Genomic DNA, 15,263 nt, shown 5'->3' with positions numbered 1-15,263 from the left:
TTTCATATTACCTCTGTGTTGGAACCCAGCTCTGCATTTTTATACTCAATGCCCCTTTTTATGAATGATTATTTCCATAGGTCCTAATTTTTTTTTATTTTAGAGGTGGTTTATATTAATGTAGCAACACGATTGGATTCATATAGTTAAATAGTCATTTGGTAATATCATGGCAAATGGAGGTGAGTGGTTTGTTATTAAACAAGTGGGAAAAGGATATTACACAAGTGGAATAAGAAGCTGTCCTATGTAACAGAAAGTAATACAATGTTTGTTCAGGAGTAACTACAGAGTTGCTTACTATACAGGTATAGGGGCAACTTTATGCAAAGTGTGACCAAATACATGTATATATTTAAAATGTGCATTTGGACTCAAAGGCTTGTAAATAATTCCATATCTCTCTCTCTCTCCCCTACCCCAACACATCTACACACAGCAAGCAGAGCAGCTGGGCAGAGAAGACCAGCAGAGATTGCATAGGAACAAGAAGCTGGTGCTGATGGTGGATCTGGATCAGACACTGATACACACCACAGAGCAGCACTGCCAGCGCATGTCCAATAAGGTACACACACCACCCCTACTCACTACCTGTATACCTACATCCTGCCCACAATACCTCAATACATTTATTTTGGTTCTTGGTTATTTTCCTTTGGGAGCAGCAATAGCTTTTCTATGTAAGACCTTTGCTCATGAGCAGATTGTTTGTGAATGACTGAATTGTCTTGATATACAACATCAAATATCAATGAGCCTCAGCTCTAGGCCAACATTAGAAATGTATTTTTCATTTTAGATTATATGCCCACTTGTATGACAGTCACCACACAATTGAATAAAGACCTGAATGGCAGGATAGCTCAAATAGTGGGGCAGCCAGAGGCCTTTTGTGATAAAAGCACAACTTTTTACACAGAGCAAGGGGCAATGCTCTTAATGAGCATTTTTAGCTATTAGGCCCCCTTAGTTTCAATATTGTACATGTAAACGAGTAGAAAATGACATTTTACTGTTCTCTAGCACCTCCTGGTTACAATGATATGCAACATGTCTCCTTATATGATGTTAGTGTTAATAAATATGACAATTTTGAAAATGGCCACCAGGGGGTATACGACCAAATGGCCCTATAGGTAAAATAGGACCTGCACTGGCTCTGTATCAAATGTTGTGCTTTTATCACAAAAGGCACAATCCCTTCAAAATATGGCCTCTCACCGCTCCACTAAAAGCCCTTATGACTGTATGGTTGTTTTTTTTCCAGCACATAATAAGATATGTGTTAGTATGTCCCAACATTGGCAGAGATTGATGTTTGAGTGTCCCCTCATATACAGAACAGACTGATGATGCCCCTCGTCTTGTTTGTCATGTTCCACAGGGAATCTTCCACTTCCAGCTGGGGCGTGGGGAGCCCATGTTGCATACACGACTGCGTCCACATTGCAAGGACTTCCTGGAGAAAATTGCCAAGCTCTATGAGCTTCATGTCTTCACCTTTGGGAGCCGCCTATATGCACACACCATCGCAGGTACTTTTTGAATGCTTATCTGTGCATTGAATGATCGCCACACAGAACCCATTATCTTAGGTAAGGGTTATGCAAAATGTCTTGGAGGGCAACTGATATTGAAAACATGCTTTCTCCTCCACAGTACTTTTACTTAACTTCTGAATGGTCCGTAATGCTAGCCAGGTGATGTCATACTGCTGAATGGTCTGTAATGCTCGGCAGATGAGGCCACACTGCTTGTATGGTCTTTATTGCCAGCCAGATTAAGTTATGCTGCAAAGTTTGACACAAAACAGGACTTGTTGCAAGCATGCCTCGAATTGATTTGTTTTCGAGGCAAATCTTGAGTGCAGAGTAACAATCAGCTGTTGTATTGCCTTGTGTAACCATTAGGGGGCATCATTTGCCTTAGTTTTGTGTCCAGTACTCATCCGACCTACGCATAAATGTGTAGATTTTGTGTTTCAGCCACTGAAGACATCATTTCTGATCAGTTTGTGAGCCTCTCACAGAATGTTGGAATGTAGTCCCAATGTTTACATTGTGCCCGTTTGATATTCACTGTATAAATGGTAAGGCTATGGGGAGATTATTCTATACTGAATAGCCCCAGTGAAGCACTGCCCTGAGGTTGAATAATGAATGTTTAATACAGATTGGATTCTAGCTCAGCACAGAGGACAGTTTGGTCTGAATTCTTCTACAGGTAGAGAAGGGTTTGTTATGGGGTTTAGGAGACAACGGCTGGTCTCTCTGGTTCAATAGCAGCCGGGTATGTGCTCCATCAAAACTTGTCTTTGTTATTTCTCCAGACACAAATCTTGATAAGACGCAGACGTTTAATTTTCTCCCCTTGAGGTTTTAATGAGTGCCCACTGAATATACAATGATTGTCCAAGCCACACACACTGGCACCTGAGATGAAAATCAAAGAAATTTGTGTAACAAAAAAAGAATTAACACAAAAATCTGTGAAATGGCTCAAAATGGACATAAAAAGCTTTTTTTCTTTGTTATTGGTAAGCTATTCTGTGTTCCGCAGCGGAGGCATGGAGATTGTGTTTAGCAAAACGGCGCCGCCGCTCCCTCCAAGCTCTTTGAAAAGGATTGCGAATGCAGACAGCAGCCTTGCTAAATGCACGGCCTAGCGACTGCATTCAAAGCTCTCCTGCCTCCACATATAATTCATTGAATTCGTCATTTCATCCTGTAATGTTTTTCTTTTGGTCCATTTTCCACCTATCCAGGCTTCCTGGACCCTGAAAAGAAACTCTTCTCACATCGGATCCTGTCGAGAGATGAGTGCATTGACCCATTTTCCAAGACGGGGAATCTAAGGTGACCGCTATTTTCTGAGTTGATGTCAGAATAGCTTTGAAAAGAACACACATTCAACACACACACTCTGACAAAAGCCTCCAACACACCTGGCAGAAGGAAGTTGAGGACATTCAATCACGGTAGTTTTCTGTTTAAAGTTGGAGAGACTCATGTAACCTTACCCTTTCCAAACTTTGGGGATAGATTCATACATTCACTGAGGGGAGATTTTGTAAGGAATCAAAGTTGTTGTTCTTCTATAGGGGTGTGTTTAGTTTTGCTAAGCAGCTGCTGTAGAATTCAGTGGAAGAATTCCCAGAACGTAATCCTTTGCCTTAATTATTGGAACCAGGAAACCTTTGTGTCGATTAAAACTTGGCAGTAGTCAAGTCATCCTTTGTTGCCCCCTCAGACAACATGCCATATAAAAGTTTGCTGGCTAACTGTTGGATGGCAGGGCTGCACATGCACAAGCCAGGGAAGATCTTTGCAATATTCCTTCTCATCAGTGACTCCTGTAATAGGATGCCAAGAATATCTTTCTGTTATTAAATCAAAGTAGTAGTGATTGGAGCTGAAGATATGATAATGTCTCTGGTTATGATAATGAATGAGTCACGGTCCAGGATTCAGTCCCCCCCCCCCCCCCCCCCCCGAGAGGACAGAGTAGTGATGGAGAGGGTAGCAGAGTAGTTTGCTACAGTGGGACTCTCTAAATGTTGCCGAAGTGACCCTGGCTGTTACAGACCGAGGGTGTAACAAGTTAGCCGTGTATATGTAATGTCTGTTTCATGTTGTGTATGTAACCTTGTACCTTCCAGGAATCTGTTCCCCTGTGGAGACTCTATGGTGTGCATCATTGACGACCGGGAGGATGTGTGGAAGTTTGCACCCAACCTCATCACAGTGAAGAAGTACATCTACTTCCAGGGCACAGGTGACATCAACGCACCGCCTGGATCTCGGGAAGCCCAGATGGCACGGAAAGGTACAGTGTGTGGACCAAGCTTTTACAGTATACAGTCACTTTTTTCCTCCTTGTCTGGGCATAAGCCTCAAGAAGAATTACTCCGATCGTTATACATGGCACTTTAGGACCAAACCGTTTAATGGAATTCTCAAAGTTTTCTCTTAGTCTCAGTAGATGGACCCTTTTTTTAGAGGATTGGGAGCTTAACTTTGCCCACTGAATTAGCAGAGGTCTGATGATCACACAGCAGTTATAACACAGGAGTTTCAAAATGGCACAGTGAACCGTTATGTGAAGAGGTCAATACTTTATGAAGCAGAGGGATCAATTAAACGGATACACTTAAGAGATAGAAAAGCAAAACAATTACAATCTATTACAGATACTCCCTCCTTTCTGTTAGAGCTAATGTTTGTTATATAAGTAAGAAAAAAAGTTTGGAGAGGAAGAGGGGGAAAGTGGCTTACTTTAGATGAGCACTTAAGGGATGCTAGCTCATCCTGATGCTCTAGCTGAAAGTGGGGTTATTGCTACAACGTCCCCCTTTTTTCATTTGCAAGGCCTGTTGATGCACTGCTCCTATGTGCAGGGTGAACATCTGCAAAGGGATTGAAACACTGTAAGTAGGAGATCTCTGTTATGACCCTCCCAACACACACAGACTAGGGAGAGGCAGAGAGGGGAATAAGACTGGAAGATATCTCAGTGAACATACAAGACAGAAGTGTGGACTTACAGTGAACTTCCTCTTGAAACACTATTTAGTTAAGTGTATTTTTTTGCATGGCCGCCGCAATGGAGTTTTGTGTCTATGACTGCTGATTGAACTGCTCATTAAGCTGTGGAGGAGGGAGACATTTACATTTTTTCATTCACTGATGATTTTTCGAGTTAGCAGATCTTTCGAGTTCTCATGTTGTGTTTGTGTCTTACTGAAAAGGCTAAATGAACACTAGGGATCCTCGGTCAGGTCCCCTGATTAAGCAGAGAGTAAGAAGGACCAAGGTTTAACAAAAGATTATCATCGCTGCTGCATTCATGCTCAGCCACTAAGCCTGAATGTCCATAAATAGATGACTCACCTATGTCCTCTCAGTGTCAATATGCATCAAAGATACCCATCATTGAGGACAAAGTTCTATAATGTTGCTTGTTCTATAATGCATGGGTCTGGTAGATGTGGCCCTCTTATTGAGAGCTTTTCTCAGGAGATCTTGTCAATGAACTATAAAGCCCATTTTTGATGAGCACAGGAGGAAACCAGGAGAAGCCACAGAGGAGGGTGAGTGCTTCCATGGACCCAGTCAATGTGGCTCCTGAGGGACGGCTGCAGGCCCAGTGCTCCCCTCCATTCACACCCACTCTCAATCTGTCTAATCAATTAAGGAAGTGCTTATGATGGCAGTGATGTCACCTATTTGGACAGCTGCCAGGTCCTGTGATGGGAGCTTATTTATAGTGGGTAAATTACTGGGGGGAGGGTGTTTGTGTTTAGGGACAAACTTCAACCATACTTTAAGCAGCAGTACCCATTGCATTAATTCTGTGAGTGGTTAATTCATCTCATCGTATCTTCATTCACTAATGACACCTGTAGAAATAACCAGGTGACATGCCAGTGCCTGTGTTTCAATGCGCTTCCGGGTCTCCCTGTGGTGACCGTTGTTTGTTTTGATCCAGCAGGCGGCCAGGCCAGCAAGGCCACCGAGGGCTCTGAGCCAGCAGGGACGTCTGGAGCAGAGGAGCAGAGCAACGGCCTTAGGAAGCGAGGGAAGGACCACAATAACGGGGGGAAGGTAGAGTCCACCATCCCCACAACCACTCAGGAAGTAATGGCCAATGAACGGACTCACCCAGATACTGTCGGGGAGGGGGAGGGTCAGGCTCAGGGGAAGGGGCCCGAGGCCGAGGCTGCCACAAGTACAGCACATGTAAAAGACAGAACGAATGTGAAAGGGGAGGATGGTAGCAGGACATTGGGCTCAGGGGAGGCAGCTCAGGATGGGCCAAACTCAACCACTGCAGTCCAGGAGGCTAACAACCTGGACTTTGACCTCTCCAGCGATAGTGACAGTGACTCAGTTACGGGTAAACCTCCCTCACCCGGCGGCGAAAGTGAGGGGGAGTCCAGTCGGTCGAGGAAATCCAGGCAGGAAGGAGCAGTGGTGGAGGAACCCACATGTGGGGCCGGGGGGAAGGAGAGCGAGAAGGAGGGGGAGATTAAGGGGAAGAGTGCTGGGGATAACATCGATGCAGGGGAGCCCTCAGGAGTTCTTCTCCCAGACCCAGAGCTGGGTAACGGCTGCGCAGACAGGAGGGAGGCCGAGACAGAGTCCCAGAACAGCGAACAGTCAGGGGTCACCATGGGAGAGGAGTCCCTGGACCAGAGTATGGAGGATGAAGAGGATGAGGAAGAGGAGGCTGACCTGGACCAGGATGATCACCTGATCTACCTGGAGGGGGTGCTGGAGCGTATCCACGGCGAGTTCTTTGTCCGCTACGAGGCCTACCTGAAGAAGGAGAGGCCTGAGGAGCCAGACATCCGCAAGATCGTCCCTGAGCTGAAGAGCAGGGCACTGGAGGGAACCACGGTGGTGTTTAGTGGTCTGTACCCCACCAACTACCCCATGGAGAGGACGCGCGAGTGCTACCATGCCAAGGCACTGGGGGCCAAGATAGGCAAAAACCTGGTTCTCAGCTCCAAGGACCCCAGCCGGACAACGCACCTCATTGCTGCACGAGCCGGTGAGAGACCTCAGTATTTGCTTGTGAGAATGGGAAAATGTGTACGAAGTTGACTGTGAATGTAGAGCATAGACTTGTGGTTCTCTTTTTGAAACATATAACCACAATAGAGGTAGATCCATGTGTCCATGGATAAATCTGTGACCAGCCAAGTAATTGAAAAGTCTGTTCATTTCTGAAAATCAATACTTGCATCCGGATATCTGCTCGTTAACATGTAGCCTTATAAAACTTAGTTATGAGTCATTTGAAACGGATTAGATCTTTCATCCGCTCCCCCAAGGTATTATTTAATTAGAATCTCAGCCTTATGCTGAACTTTGGTTTATTTAATTTTAATCTTGGCCCAAACGACCTAATGATTAACAAAACAGTCCTTGGATTGGCTGGAGGACAAACAATCTTTGAGGTGTCTCTGAAGTACAGTAATCTGTATCTACGACACTGGAAAGTACTCACTGGTGAGGTTTTGAACCTCTGATTGTGCAGTCTTTCACTGGAGTAGTTTTAGTCATTGATGTCCAAGGAGGGCTCATCCTTCCCTCGTAAGAGCTCAATTCAATTGTTCTTCCTCATATAATTGCGAAGTGTTTTTCATATGCAACTGGGGTGGTAATATTTTTGCAGACAAATAGATGTTTTCCATAGTTTTTTACTGCGTAAAAGTTAATTTCATTGAGATCAGGTTCAGTGATTATTCAAGAGTGATGTCTACTGGTGGGGGCGCTTAGTGGCGTAGCACACTAATGCGCATACCACATAATCGCAAGGTTCCTGGTTCGATTTCAACCCTCGACACGTCTTGCATGTCATCCCTCATCCCCCATCCTTCCTGTCAATCTCTACTGTCTCTACCCCAATAAAGCAGAAATGCCCTAAAAACATATATATAAAAAAAAAAGAAAAACAAAGTAATGTCTACTGGAAACACGAGTGACGCATTATGTTTTGTTAACGAGGCAGCGAAAGTGCAGCACCTCCAACTGATGATCAATTTCATTCTTTCAGCATTTAGCTGGGCATAGATCAGAATTCATTCAAAGTCATGATAAATGCTTTGTCTTATCAAAAAATGCAAAAACAGCCGACTGATGGGTGTTTTTATTCTTATAAGACAATAACGGACAACAAAACAAATTGATAAAAAAGAAGGAAGACATGGATAATTGCATGCACTCATTCTTACCTGTATTGTAGACGTCCACACTCCAGGTACAACTTCAGTATCAAATAAAGTATGTGACCACTGACTGATGGCATTACAACTACCCACACTGTAATTCATTTGGAAAAGGTATATATCAATATCATTGCAATCAAAAGTATGTTTTTTATTTTATTTTTATTAATCGCTCAGACTAAATGATTAATCGATAAAATAATCTACAGATTAATCTATAACAAAATAGCTGTTAGTTGCAGCCCTGCTTCAGACACAGATTGGTTTTGAGGCCATTTGAAGGCAAGCACAAGAAAAAAACATTATGTTTGAAAGAATTATGTGGTTGTGTTTGTTCGAGTGCAAAGTGGAGGACAATGAGGGTTGATCATTTCCTGTCACTTTAGAAAAGCCAATACGGTCAGAAAACATTTCAACGAGACTTCCTATTGTCGTATTGGGTTTCTAATGGAAAGTCAGGCCTGTTTGATGAGTGTTGACAACACCCATGTCGGGAAATAAACAGGCTGAAATGCAAGGATGATGGCACTTATGTTCCAGTAACCTCACCTCATTAAATCTTACAATCAAACCTTTCTAATATCCTACAGTGGGGGATAGTGATGCTACAGTATGGCTTGGTTAGCTGCCTGCTCATTCCCATTAGCCTATTAAAAGAGGGGTAAGAGGATTTTCTCCTTGATCATTGTAAATCAAGATTATGAAGACTCTTGCGAGCTAATCCGCACATTTTACTTGAGTATTTAAATGAGTCCAGCTCATTAGAGATCTACAGCTGTCTGAATTAATCCATTCAGGAAATCCAAACATAGAATAGATTAAGATGTTTTCACTTTAGCATTAGCATATGCTTGTCCCTAATGGGTATGAATGCCATCATACAAGCCTATTAGTGGCTAGTAATTGATTAACACACTAAGACATTTGTTCTATTTCTGTCAGAAATCCAGTACAGCAATTGGGTTCAATTTGGTCGAGCTCAGCACTTCATGCCTAAAAGCAATCAAATGCACCGCTGGATTTCGATCTTTGCTCTGCTCACCCTTTTTCAGATAGGACGGAAGGACACTGTTTTTGCTGTTTTCTGTTCATTTAGAAAGGGATGCAATGTCTTAAGACTAGTGGTCCTGGCAATGAATTAAGTTGTCTTCCTACATTCCTTTAACTTATTTGGTCATGTTTGGAGTGTGGAAATCAAGTCATCTTTATTCTCCCTAAGAGGGAAATTTGTTTGTCTCAGATATAAAAACACAATAGACATTTAAAAGACAGACATACAAACATTCAACATGTCACAGTAGAAGAGAAATACAACATAGCAAAATATAAATATAATATTTCAGTCCCATTAGACCAGAGACACAGTTCACCTGAGCTCTCTTAAGCTAATACAGCGACACAACCTTTTCTAAGAGTAGCCTTTTAGAGCCACTTCCTTGACACTCGAAATGTCACACAAGTGGCTTCTTTTTTTCCCCTCATATAATGAAAGATGAAAACCTTCACTGATTCGACTCGGAAGAGCAAGTAGGGGAGAATCGGCTCACAGGCGCTTTGTCTCTAAAAGGAGAAAAAAAAAAGAAAAAAAAATCATGCCCTCAGAAATCAAGCACAGGTTGCCAAGTGCCACGGTTGCCTTGGAACCGGCTCTCATGGAGCAGCACTTAGGCCTAGCAATCAACCGACGCGTACGTCAGAACAGTAGAAAATCAACCACAGAGCACTCAGGGTGTATCCAGTGCCTCACTTTATCTGGAGAGAAACTGTTGAAAACACTGTCGTACGGGCGGCTTGGTACAAGGGCCTGTCTTGACAGGCATTCATTATGCCGGGTTCACATAAGTAATTGATTATTTCAGTGACAGCTTAAAACAAGATGGTGGTCAAGACCCCCCATGATGGGGAACAGGGTTATTTCTGAGTCTGACTCACGCTCCCCTCTCCTCTCCTCTCCATCTAGCTACTCGGTCTGTCCACTTCTTTGTCGCCTGCCTTGGCCTGTCGTAAACGGAGCCACAGGGACTGTGTCAGTGTCAGCGATGTAGGCAGGAGTGAGATTAAGAGCCTTTACATTGGTGTCCCTTTCCATCACGCCGCACATGGCTGGTCAATAAAAGTCTGCTGGAGAGAGAGAGAGGACAGCTGACTCGACACACAGAGACAGAGTCGAGCAGGGAGCGCTTGAGCAGGCATCCGTGGGCACGCACAGCATGAATAGAAAAGCACTGCTTTGCCTCTAGCCTGCCTCCTAAGGGAAATGTTTCCTTTCTCTGGTAGAACAAAGGTCTATTCCGCTACAAAGAGTGTTTGTCTTCGGTTGAGTTTCACGCTTAGGTTTTTTCGACATCACTTCTATGTCCCAATAGGAGCCTGTAATTGTCATACACCCGGGCTGGGTCTCAGACACATTCCTAGTATCATGTTGGGTACTGGGAAGGTACACCTTCATTATGAACCATACCTCCTTATTGCCTGTTGGTGTGAGTAAGTGTGTTTTTTTCTGTCCCCTTCCCTTTCCATCACATCCAGAGGTGATAATATGCTCCAAGTGACAGTCATGTTGATTCACACAGGGAGTGGAAATGAACAGGCCCCTAATGCAAGTCCAGAGTGTCTGTCTGTTGTGTGCAGTGTCTGTGTGTCCCAGCAGTGAAATCATATTCAGGATATGTCTGGCTGCTGTTGCTATGCAATTGCAAGGCTGACCTCACTTGTTTTTTATTCCTGGCTTTATGTAGCAGAATCCAGAACAAGCCAGTTTCAGACATGTCAAATCAACTTCAAAATCTGGCAAAAAATAAAGGTCAATCGATGGCTGAGCATGTATTTCACGCAAGTTCTATAGCAGTATGTTACCCCAGTGTTAATGAGACACTGGGCTCTGAGATGCAATTTGCTGTCTTTGTGTCAAACATCAATACAGTCGTACTGTAGCTCCAAGTCAAGTCGAAAACACCACTGAGTTAATTCCGATAAAACAGCATCTGCCGTTTCTTTCAGCCATCGATGGAAACAAATGGGGTGGAGAAAATCTTTAAGGACGTATATTCAATAGTATTGAATGACATCTTTTTATCTCCTTTCTTCAGCCTTGTAGACTGTAGAGTCAAATATGTTTTTACGGGCATTTCTGCTTTATTGGGAGAGAGACAGTAGAGATTTGACAGGAAGGATGGGTGAGAGAGAAGGAGGGATGACATGCAAGATATCGGAATCGAACCAGGAACCTTGTGATTACGTGGCATGCGTATTAGTGTGCTACGCCACTAAGCCCCGGCAGGTACTGATCCTGATATATAGGTGAATCTCTCTCTCTCCGAAGGTCAACAATTGACAGGGAAGTTGAAATGTCTTGTTTTGTGTGTATCGCCTTCTAGGCACAGAGAAGGTCCGACAAGCCCAAGGCTGTAAGCACCTTCACGTGGTCAACCCTGACTGGCTGTGGGGCTGCCTGGAGCGCTGGGAGAGGGTGGAGGAGCAGCTGTACCCACTGAAGGAGGACTACACCAAGATGCAACGGTACAGAGACAGACAGATACTTTGGGCCTCTCAGAACTCAGCATATGTTTGGGTGTTTAGTGAATTACAATTAAGCTGTTGTTAGATTAATTAATCAATGGATGCTTCTGTTGATATGTTTGATGTGCTTGACTGACTGTATCTCTGTGTGTCTGTTTGAAGGAGTAACAGTCCAGCTACATTCCCTGATATTCAGGGGGCCTTCCAGAACCCTCTATTCCACCCCGCTCCCTTCCACCACAAAGCCCTGCCTCCCCCCCCAGAGAGCCGGACATATGACCCTGTCACGGGGAAGCTGATCCGCAGAGGATCTCAGGCTTCTCATCCACCGTCTTACCTCCAGGCCCCAGGGTCATCCATGTCACTGGCTGCCCACGGAGAGCAGTCCTCTCTCAGGTACTGTGTGTTCAGATCTGGGTAGTCATTTCTCTGTACTTTCCTTAACAGGCACTTTTCACACAAGTGTTTAAAAAACAGATGTGCATTCTAAGGGGCGTGCTCTGATGAATGGTTTTTCAGTCATTTCAGGTTTTTATAAGAACTCGTGGAGATTCTATTGTATTCAAGTCACTTTTATACAGTATTTAGCTTCTTATGAATGAGGGCGTTCTAATTACAGTACGTACGCCCCTTAGAATGCACGTCTGGTTTTGAAACACAGCTTGTATTTGAGCGAGTCGTCAATTTCCACTTTGTATCTCTCATATGCACCACACCAGTTACTGTTTAACTATACACTTTATTAGGTACACCTTGCTCGTACTAGGTTGGACCCCCTTTTGTAGCCCATCTGCTTCAAGGTTCGACGTGTTGTGCATTCAGAGATGGGTCTTCCACTGTAACAAGTGGTTATTTGAGTTACTGTTGCCTTTCTATCATCTCGAACCAGTCTGGCCATTCTCCTCTGGCCTCTGGCATCAACAAGGCATTTTCGCCCAGAGAACTGCCGCTCACTGGATATTTTCTCTTTTTCTGACCATTCTCTGTAAACCCTAGAGATGGTTGTGCGTGAAAATCCCAGTATATCAGCAGTTTCTGAAATACTCAGACCAGCCCGTCTGGCACCAACAACCATGCCACGTTCAAAGTCACTTAAATCACCTTTCTTCCCTGTTCTGATGCTCGGTTTGGACTTCAGCAGGTCGTCTTGATCATGTCTACATGCCTAAATGCATTGAGTTGCTGCCATGTGATTGGCTCATTAGATATTTGCGTTAGCGAGCAGTTGTACCTGAATAAACAGGTGTACCTAATAAAGCAGCCGGTGAGTGTATGTGTGGATGGCACATTTTTAGAGATCCAGCATTTAGAGCTAGAACACAGAAGACCGGCCAGATTGTTCATCATATTTCCATTAGTGGGCATGGGACCACCTGTCACGTTCCTCTGACCCATTCGATTTTGAAATCTGTATAAAAGCTAGAATGTATTGGCTACTTGAGGGAAAGGTGCTTGGTCAGCGCTCCCATCCCAGTAGGAGTGTATGTGTACTGTATAATGCCATGGTCTGAGAGGCCGGAGTATAGATGCTGCGTGTGCCCTTTTTCTCCTTGGGGCAAATTTAATTTTCTTGTGGAGTCCATCTGGACATTCATCCTAGGCTTTAAATAAAACTCTGAACGCTATAAAGTAGAGGGCGTTGGCAGCTCTGGAATTGTACTCTAGAAATTATTAGCAAATTCCTGCATGATTTTCTGTCTGTTAAATAGCACGGGGGGGGGGGGGGGGGGGATAAATAAGTATGGCGAGGCTGAAATGCTCCATTGGAAGGAGAGAAAAAGCAGGGGGCTATGATGAAACTGCTCACTAGTCAGAAAAGCAGCTACAGGGGACGCTTCGTGGCGTAGCACACTAATGTGCTTACCACATAATCGCAAGGTTCCTGGTTTGATTCTGACCCTCAACCTATCTTGCATGTCATCCCTCCTCTCTCTCCCATCTTTCCTGTCAATCTCTACTGTCTCTATCCCAATAAAGCAGAAATGCCCTAAAAACATATTATATAAAAAAAAAACATATCAAAAAAAAAGAAGAAAAGCAGCTACAACCTAAAAGATTTTTCGCATCCCAGACCAAAGTTAAGTTGGCACATTTGCTGTGTTTGCATATGCTTTTGTACCCAGTAGGGAATTACTACTGCATGTTTTAATCTTTAACCGTAGTTTAACAAGAACAATGTGTCACGCACAAGAAATAAAAGCTCTGCAGTTTATACACGAGTGACCTTAGTCGAATCGTCTACCTCATTAAGGTCCACCAGTCACTCACACATGCTAATGAAGAGGTTCTCTTCTCTCCGTTTTCTTGTTTGTCAACTGGCTGTCATGGTCGTGCCAAACGCCACGGGGAAGTTGGCTCTTGAAGACAAATATATTTGTCTTGTTTCTGACTCCCCATGATAAGTGTCGCCTATTTCCAAAGAAATCCTTCCCAACGCTGACATGTGCTCATAGAAATGATGAAGGGGAATATAAATTAATTCTGGGGAAGAGGGCAATATAGCAGGTTTTTCACTGATTGACTGTTTATCATCAGGCAGCACATCTGATAGTTGGGCTCATATTGTTACATATTTAAATGAGTTAGAGGTAGTCTAACATGGTCTGTGTCTAACTAGACCTGATGTATTTCAACCCATAGGCATTCTTTTGGAGTTGTCGTCTGACAGACCTGTAAGATTGTATGAATGTTTACTTGGCGGTGAAGTGGATGTGATGGTTACCCAGCAACGACCAAAATCCCTGTGGAGAACATCTCCTGCATATATTAAGGAATGGTATGCCTTCATGCAGCTTTTGGAAATATATATACAGCGTATTATATATCAGGTTGGACACATATAGCGTATGTTATAAAAAACAGCCGAGAGTAAAGTGGTAGTTCTCAGTTGATGATAACAAAGTATTCATGAGCTACCATCACATTTTCAAAGTTGTATAAAGTTTTCATGTTAAATTGGGAGCATTTTTGCTGCCATCTGTTCACTGGACAATTGCTGGTGGCTGCATCCATTTTCTGCTTTGAACTAGTTATGTCAGCTTAATAATTCCATAATTAAGCATCGTGAGCATAACATAGCTCTGCATTTTTCATGAGTCACAGGCATAATGGAGTTTTCGGGGGGGGGGCGTTAGATAAACCCAAATTAAACTTGAATCATCAAAGAAGTTCTCTCCAATTAAAGACCGCCGAGAGGAAGTTCCTTTATCTGAAATGCAAGGTTATACTTCTCAGTAATGAACACACTTTATTTTAGAATTTGAGTGGATAGGAGCTTCTTTTTATTATTGTTATTATTATTATTATTATTATTATTTTTAATATATATATATATATATATATATATATATATATATATATATATATATATTAGGGCATTTCTGCTTTATTAGGACAGATAGTAGAGATTGACAGGAAGGATGGGTGAGAGAGAGGAGGGGTGACATGCAGCATATGTCGATGGCCGGAATCGAACCAGGGACCTTGCGATAATATGGTATGCGCCTTAGTGTGCTACGCCACTGAGCGCCCCGGATAGGAGCTTCTTGCAGAGATTCATACTTGTAGGCTACATGGTGTCTATTGCAAAGAGAAGGCTCTAAACAGTAGCAGTATTTATTACATCATCAATAACAAGTATTACTGTATGTTGCAAGGTTCAAATGACGGGAGTAGATCTTTAATTTTTTTCTTTACCAGATGATGTCTTTGGTCTGTAAAATCCTGTAAAAAAATAAATTAATAAATGGTTCTCATTTTCAAGAGTTTAAAAGCCCAGAAGTTCCTCTCCACCCTCCTCAGTCCTCCCCTCCCCTACACCTTGTCCACACACACACACACACACACACACACACACACACACACACACACTCTTTAACATCCCAGCGTCCATGTTCTGGTACATGTGTAGACGATGTTGTCCTAGATTAAAAACTGAAAATGGTATGGATCCCATTTGTCTTTTTATTTCGATATTCATTTATATACCTTCACTGCATCATTCTTATGC

General features: G+C 43.2%; 1 protein-coding gene across 3 annotated transcripts in view; it reads left to right on the top strand.

The window, feature by feature from the left end:
• ctdp1 (CTD (carboxy-terminal domain, RNA polymerase II, polypeptide A) phosphatase, subunit 1) overlaps positions 1-15,263 on the top strand; it is a 58,778-nt gene that overhangs the window by 1,461 nt on the left and 42,054 nt on the right. For 2 of the 3 annotated variants that reach the window (XM_083680960.1, XM_083680962.1), the window contains exons 4-10: positions 440-568; positions 1,388-1,538; positions 2,768-2,858; positions 3,662-3,828; positions 5,491-6,555; positions 11,113-11,254; positions 11,417-11,650. In XM_083680960.1, coding sequence (XP_083537086.1) covers positions 440-568; positions 1,388-1,538; positions 2,768-2,858; positions 3,662-3,828; positions 5,491-6,555; positions 11,113-11,254; positions 11,417-11,650 — 1,979 coding nt within the window. The remainder of the gene's footprint in view (positions 1-439; positions 569-1,387; positions 1,539-2,767; positions 2,859-3,661; positions 3,829-5,490; positions 6,556-11,112; positions 11,255-11,416; positions 11,651-15,263) is intronic. The other variant, XM_083680961.1, reaches the window with a different exon arrangement.

This window comes from Argentina silus, assembly GCF_951799395.1.
Source record: "Argentina silus genome assembly, chromosome: 11".
NCBI lineage: Eukaryota > Metazoa > Chordata > Actinopteri > Argentiniformes > Argentinidae > Argentina > Argentina silus.
This window is presented reverse-complemented; position numbering and strand designations above follow the sequence as displayed.